At 59.0% G+C, this 6452-nt stretch overlaps 2 protein-coding genes across 2 annotated transcripts in view; one reads left to right on the plus strand and one right to left on the minus strand.

Moving 5' to 3' along the window:
• LOC113209161 (sodium-independent sulfate anion transporter) overlaps positions 1 to 6452 on the plus strand; it is a 22338-nt gene that overhangs the window by 11640 nt on the left and 4246 nt on the right. The gene's annotated exons all lie outside the window — the stretch shown is intronic.
• The window catches only part of LOC113209143 (cationic amino acid transporter 3-like), a 19364-nt gene continuing 13480 nt past the window's right edge, over positions 569 to 6452 (minus strand). The window contains exons 2-10 of the mRNA XM_052268944.1: positions 6177 to 6402; positions 4306 to 4434; positions 3795 to 4055; positions 3558 to 3713; positions 3258 to 3480; positions 2695 to 2937; positions 2455 to 2609; positions 2103 to 2381; positions 569 to 1702 (exon numbers count right to left, since the gene is read on the minus strand). Of these exons, the coding sequence (XP_052124904.1) occupies positions 1518 to 1702; positions 2103 to 2381; positions 2455 to 2609; positions 2695 to 2937; positions 3258 to 3480; positions 3558 to 3713; positions 3795 to 4055; positions 4306 to 4434; positions 6177 to 6402 (1857 nt within the window). The 3' untranslated portion in view covers positions 569 to 1517. The remainder of the gene's footprint in view (positions 1703 to 2102; positions 2382 to 2454; positions 2610 to 2694; positions 2938 to 3257; positions 3481 to 3557; positions 3714 to 3794; positions 4056 to 4305; positions 4435 to 6176; positions 6403 to 6452) is intronic.

The raw sequence follows: 6452 nt of genomic DNA on the forward strand, positions 1-6452 counted from the left end.
CCCCGCCCCGCACCACCACCACCACCTGGCGGCCAGAGCAGCCGGACCTCGCCCGCGCCCCCTTGGACGCCCACCCCCGACTGCGTCCGAAAATCGGGCGAGACCAACGCGGACCGCGCCGCCGCCGACGACGACGACAACGTCACATCGGCCTGCAGACTGGCCAGCTCACCCGAACGCGCCCGAAGGCACATCATCTGCCGGAGGATCGTAAAGGGCAATGGGGGAAGATTGTTGTTGAAATTGGAAGGGTGGTTCACCCGCGACGTCATTTACAGCGTCTCGTCATCGCGGTGGCGGGTTTGGCGCGGGTGTCGTCGGAGCGGGTGAAAAATAAAAGGGAAAGGGGGGGGGGGTCAAGCTTGAGCTGACGTCGACGAGGAGAAGGAAAACAGTGTCCCACTGTGTGTTCAGTTCTGAAACTTGATTTCCCGGGGGCCACGCACCCCGCGCCCACTGCCCGGTTCTCGCTCGGCTAACAAAGGTCTGCCCTGCGAGTCCACGAGTCCTCGACAGCCGCACGACTGCATAGAGGTTCAAGGTCTCCTCGAGGAATAAAGTTCTACTCTTACTGAAATGGATGTATTTCACTGTAAATAAGTACAAAATCACTAAGTAATAACACATACAGGTGACAGAAAAAATTCAGAATGACTTTGTGGTGTTTACGGCAACAGAATACGGTAAATGATATTAATCACTATTGTGCCAGGTGAGTAGCCCGGAGGTAACCATCCCTTTTGATACAGCGAGTTAGATATTGTAAATATATATATATATATCTCGCAAGTAAACTACAAATATTCAACTCTATTTATTTATTTTTTCATCACAGCTTAAACTTTGAGCTAGAAAGTGTTCACGAGCTCATATCACTGACATCAGGTACAGCAACGACCAAGAGGCACAGCCCCACCCCACCTTGACCCCACCTCAATCTCTGTAGATGTTATCAGAATGATGGCACAAACGTTATCGTGTTTCATATCATAACAACTACTGTGGGATTGAAAGGAGGCCCTCTTTGTCCTCTTCTCTTTTCCTCTCGTCCATCATCCAGGCTCATGGCGCATCAGGAAACATGCCTTAATAAATACGGAATAAATAGTTCTCTCCAGACACCGTCCGTTGGTGGTCCGCTCTCAAGTTACTCACGATCTCAGAGCTCGCGACAATAAAGGTCGCGAGTAGAGGAAAAGAAAAGCGATTTTCGACACGCATCCAAAACTCACGCTGAGATCAAAACTGCTCTGGTTATCGTCGACATAAAGTCGGACGAATAAGTCGACATTCCACCCCCTCGTGAGAAGCAGGACACAAAATCGACATCGAAGCGATGCATCTCGATATCGATTCGATTCGAATCAAAACCGTTTCGACATCGTTCTGGCAGACCTTTCTCACTGGGCTGTGGCCTGACTGTTGGAGAGTCCAGCACACGTGGCGCCTTGTAGCGGTGGCGGCTGGCTGGCCCCCACAGGGGGCGCGATAGCGGCTCTGTTCGCCACCGCCGCGGCTCATAAGTACGTCCTGCCCTCCAGGACGCTCATCGGCAGGTCGTTCAGCTCCGGATGCGCACCGCCTGAGCCGTTGCTGACGCCGTTGGGCGCCGTGGGTGCGGCGGCGCCGCGCTTCTTCTCCGCGATCTCCAGGAGGCGCTCCGTGCTGTGCCGCAGGCTGTACGAGAAGTAGAGGACGGTTCCTGGCGGGCAGAGAGGTTTGTTGTTTTCGTCACACACATCCGGCTGAGTCATGGACAGCGACCCCGACGGCGCGGCCCACCCCCGCCTGTCCCGCCCCGTCACACACCGGCGACGTCACGGCAATGTGGCGACGTCACGCTGGGGGGGGGGGGGGGGTAGCGTGTCTCCCGAGGCGGATCCCGAGGTTCCGAAAGGTATCCCGACAACGCACGTTGTATGACAGCGCCTGCAACGCGCTGGGTAGGTGAACCCGCCAAGCAGCTGCGTGTGGCCGGCGGCCCGCTCAGAGCGCCCACAGGGGCTCAAGGGCACCGCGCGGCCCGCGGCCGGTGCAGTGCACATCGTGCAATGGGGCAGCTGCCGCAGGAGAAGAGCTCCACAACAGACTCCACTACTTACCAATCAACATCCAGACGAGGAACCGCACCCATGTTTCAACCTTGAGGTTGACCATGAGGTACAAGTTGAGGAAGAGGCTGAGGGCGGGGATGTAAGGCAGCCCAGGAACCGAGAAGGCGAGTTGGCTGACGTTCGCCTTGGGCTGCTGTCCGAGCATGAGGACGACCACGATGAGGGGCACGAGGAGGGCCAGGAGCGACCCCAGCCACGGCTTTGGGTCGTCGTACAGGTCGTTGCCGGCCAGCTTGAGCAGAACGCACAGCGCCAGCGTCAGCAGGACTGCAACACGACCGAGACTGGGGTTGAGGAGAGTCGTGCGGAGGTACCGGTGGCGAGGCGGGCGGGGACTCACTCTCGGCAAAGACGAGGACGCCGGCGGCGCCCGTGGTGAGCTTGGAGGGCGTTGCAGCGCGCTCCAGGTTGACGAGCGCCCCCACGGACCGCGTGAACGTGATGGGCTCGCTCTTCTCGTTCGGCGGCGACCCCCTGGAACGCGTGTCCGTGTACCTGCTCGGCGGAAACAGGCGTGCGCCGTCAGTCGGGTCAGGTTGAGAACGGACAGGGGGAAGCAAGGGAGAAGAGGCGGGCCCACCTGAGGATGAGGACACACATGCACACCACCGTGTAGGCGAGCAGGGTGCCGATAGACATCATCTCGATGAGCTGGTCCAGGTCGAAGATGAGCGCCAGGACGCCGGACAAGCCGCCGGCCACCACAGTCGCGATCAGGGGCGTCTTCGTCCAGCCGTCGACGCGCGCGAAGATGGAGAACAGGAGGCCGTCCTGGGCCATGGCGTACATGATGCGGGGCAGAGGGATCATCGTGCCGAGCAGGCTGCAAAGCGGGAGGGTCAAAGGTCAGGCGGGGGGAGGTCGTTGGATGGGCGGGAGGAGAGGGCGCCGCGAAGGGCAGGCAACGCGCCGGACGCGCCCGTCTTTCGCCGCGGAGGTCTGCCTACCCCCCCGGGCGTGCCGGGCGCTCCACGACGGCGAGAAACGGCGATACTTCGAATCGAGATGAGCGCACGCGTACACTGTACGTTCTTCGGAATATCTCATTTGTTGTTCGGAATCGTTCGACACGTTCCCGACATCGACAAATTCAATATCATCTCAATAATTATTTTCTTATTGGTGCGAGAGCTCTCTTTTCACCTAGTGGTAAGGGCGAAGATGGCGCCCACCGACACGATCCACATGACGGCCATGAGTTGCATCCCTTTGAAGGCTTCAGTGAAGGGTGCCGCGCGGTCGAGCTCGTAATAGGGCAGGAGCATGGTGAGCACGATGGCGATGCTGCAGTACGTGATGGTGATGATCGACAGCGACAGCACGATGGCCCAGGGGATGTTCCGCCGGGGGTTCTTGGCCTCCTCACCTGTAAGTACACTATGTAAAGTACAGGGGGTGCATCGCCGCGGCCCGGGCCACATACGACAGGCGTTGTTTACTCACTGGTCGTGGCGATGCAGTCGAAGCCCACGAAGCCGAAGAAGCACGTGCCCGCGCCCTCCACGATGCCCTTGACGCCGTACGGCAGGAAGCCGCCGAGGTCAGTCTTGCCCGTGTCGGTGTTGGTGTGCGGGGCGAGCGCCCAGTTGGAAGGGTTGGCTGGAACAAGGAAATTGAAATTGGAGGGAGCGACTCCCTCCGCGCCGACCACCCGGGGCGTCGGCGGCGCCCGCTGCTCACCGTATATGGCGCTGGTCACCACGGCCACCGTGGCCGTGCCCAGGTTAAGGAAGGTCAGGATGTTGTTCACGACGGACGACTCTTTCACGCCGAACGCGAGCAGCCCGGTCATGAGGACGATGATACCGAAGGAGAAGAAGTCCGGGTACGCGGCCAGGGTGGGCGTGTTCAGCGGCAGGTGCTCGGTGAACCAGTTGGAGATGCGATAATCGGCGAGCTTGTCCACGTACGTCGACACGCCTCGCGTCACGCTGGCCGTGCCTGCAAAGTGTCCGAGCGTGACGAGGCGGTCACACATCTCCCAGTGCGGAACGCGACGTCGAGGCGACATCGAAACGACAAGATTGATGTCGTTATAGGATATCGTTTCGAAGTCATTTTCACAATCATTTTGGCAATGGGCCACCCGCGAGCGCATACAATGGCCGGATGCGACCGGATGCAAGTGCAGCGCGCGCACTGTACCGGGCGGGGCCCTAGGGCCCTGGGGCCCTGGCCGGGGGGGACGTACCGATGGCGTACTCCAGGATGAGCGTCCAGCCGATGATGAAGGCGGCCACCTCGCCCACCGCCACGTACGCGTACACGTAGGCCGAGCCGGCCTTGGGCACGCGGGAGGCGAACTCGGCGTAGCAGAGCCCTAGGAAGAAAGTAAGGTCAGGAACGGAAAGCTTTTTGAATCCTGTACACAGGACTTGACTTACTTCTCTAAAGTCACGTGAATTAAGCCCTATCAAGCACACAGACGCGGGCTTAAACCCACGTGCCTTTCTATTCCAACGGAGTCTCTATGTTGTGTGCAACTTTTTTTCTCTCTCCCCCACTCCCTTCCCAATCTCCCCCTTCTCCTTCGCCCCCGCCACGCTGGCTCGCCGGGGAATGTGTGTACAACTCAACTCAACGCGCGGGCTCTCGGCGGTAAACAAGGAAAGCCCCCCCTCCTCCAACCCCATCTACGCACACTACTCGACCAGCTCAGGGCGGGAGGGCGGGACCATGACGGGGCGCAGTTAAGGCTCGGGAACAGGGCCATAGGACTAGGGATTTAAATTCCCCAAAAAAGGGTTTTAAAAAATATCTGAATCTTTCGCTTAAAATTTTGTTGTTGTTGTTTTTTTCTGGATGTATTACTATTTTTCAATGTTTTTTCCTTAAAAAATAACATATTTTCCCGGAAAAATTTTAGGCTTTAAAAACCATAGGACATCGATGACAACCACACCGGGTCCTGCTGCTGCCTGCTTCGCGACGCCAACTCTATCGTTTCTGGGATTTCAGCAGCGGCGTGATTCCAAAAGTCTCCCGAGAGTGGGGCGACAGGCGCCGCCGCGGGGCTCGCCTTATCGACAAGCTCGACGATGACAGCCTCCTCGCCGTGTCGTCGGCCGGGCCTGAGGCCGGGCCTGAGGCCGGGCCGCGCGGGGGATTATCCCCATCTCGAATGATGATAAACCTTAAAGCTTGCGAGGGTGTGGCGCCGGGCCTGGCCGAGGGCATGGCCGGGCCGCGGCCGCTGCGCCGGGCTATGCTGTGTAGTGCAGTGTCCTGCGCGCCCGCTATGCGCTATCGCGCGGCAACATTCGGGAGCCGCGGTAATCCGGATTTTACAAGCGGCTCGGACCCGCGGGAAAAACAAAAGTTATCGCGGCGCCTGCCGCTCTGCCCTTTTGCTTTACTGTCGGGCGCGGCTGCTTCGGCCGGCTACCGGCGGCTGCTGCATGAGGAGGAGGCGGGGGGCAGGCGTACGTGAACACCGAGTGATTATGTGTGGTGTGTCTTCGCAAGGCAACGCGGCGCCTTTAAATGCAATCATGGCGTGGGATATTTTCTGGACGCGTAGAGAGGATGCCCTCTCAACTCCGCGGTTGACTGTTTGCTTCAAGGACTCCTCCTCCTCCTCCTTCCTCATCGATGGAATACAACCAGTGGCGGTAATGGGAACCAAAGCGACACGAGCGCGGTCACACCCACTCACGCACGGCAATTTTTATTTTTATGGCGTGCGGTGAGTGCGTGCGTGCGCCGAACTTTCTCGTGATAAAAATACGTAGTGGAACCAGGCGAACACCTCGGTGAAACACACATACAACAACAATAAAGTTAGAGGCAACCAGAAAAATAAAAATGAATTTTTCCAGCCATCAGGTAATTGATAAAGTGCCGCTTTGCCTGTACGCTTGAAAAGCCAACCCTAAACCGAGCCACGCCACACAGCTTCTCAGTTGTCTATGGGCGCGCACGCGTGGTGGTACCAGCGCCCCCGTGTTGTTCGCACTTGACCCTGACGCCTCGCTTGGCGGGGCGGTGAGGTGCGAGCTTTGTCTTGTGCTCGCGTGGACATGGGTACCCCCTCCCTCCCCCCTCTCTCCCATACCAACTCACCGGCGAAGAAGGAGGAGACGGCGGCCAGCAGGAAGGAGATGAGCACCCCGGGGCCGGCCATCTCGTTGGCCACCTGGCCGGCCAGCACGTACACGCCCAGCCCCAGGGTGGAGCCCACCCCGAGCAGCGTCAGGTCCACGAGGTTGAGCACGCGCGCCAGCGGCGACGAGTCCTCCGACATCCGCTTCCGCCGCGAGGCCATGCCCCACAGCCCCTTGGCCGCCATCTAGTGGACAGGGGACGGGACAAAAGCATGATGAGCAGAGTAAAAGGAAC

This window comes from Frankliniella occidentalis, unplaced genomic scaffold (assembly GCF_000697945.3).
Source record: "Frankliniella occidentalis isolate FOCC.00 unplaced genomic scaffold, Focc_3.1 Scaffold79, whole genome shotgun sequence".
In the NCBI taxonomy this organism is placed as follows: Eukaryota; Metazoa; Arthropoda; class Insecta; order Thysanoptera; family Thripidae; genus Frankliniella; species Frankliniella occidentalis.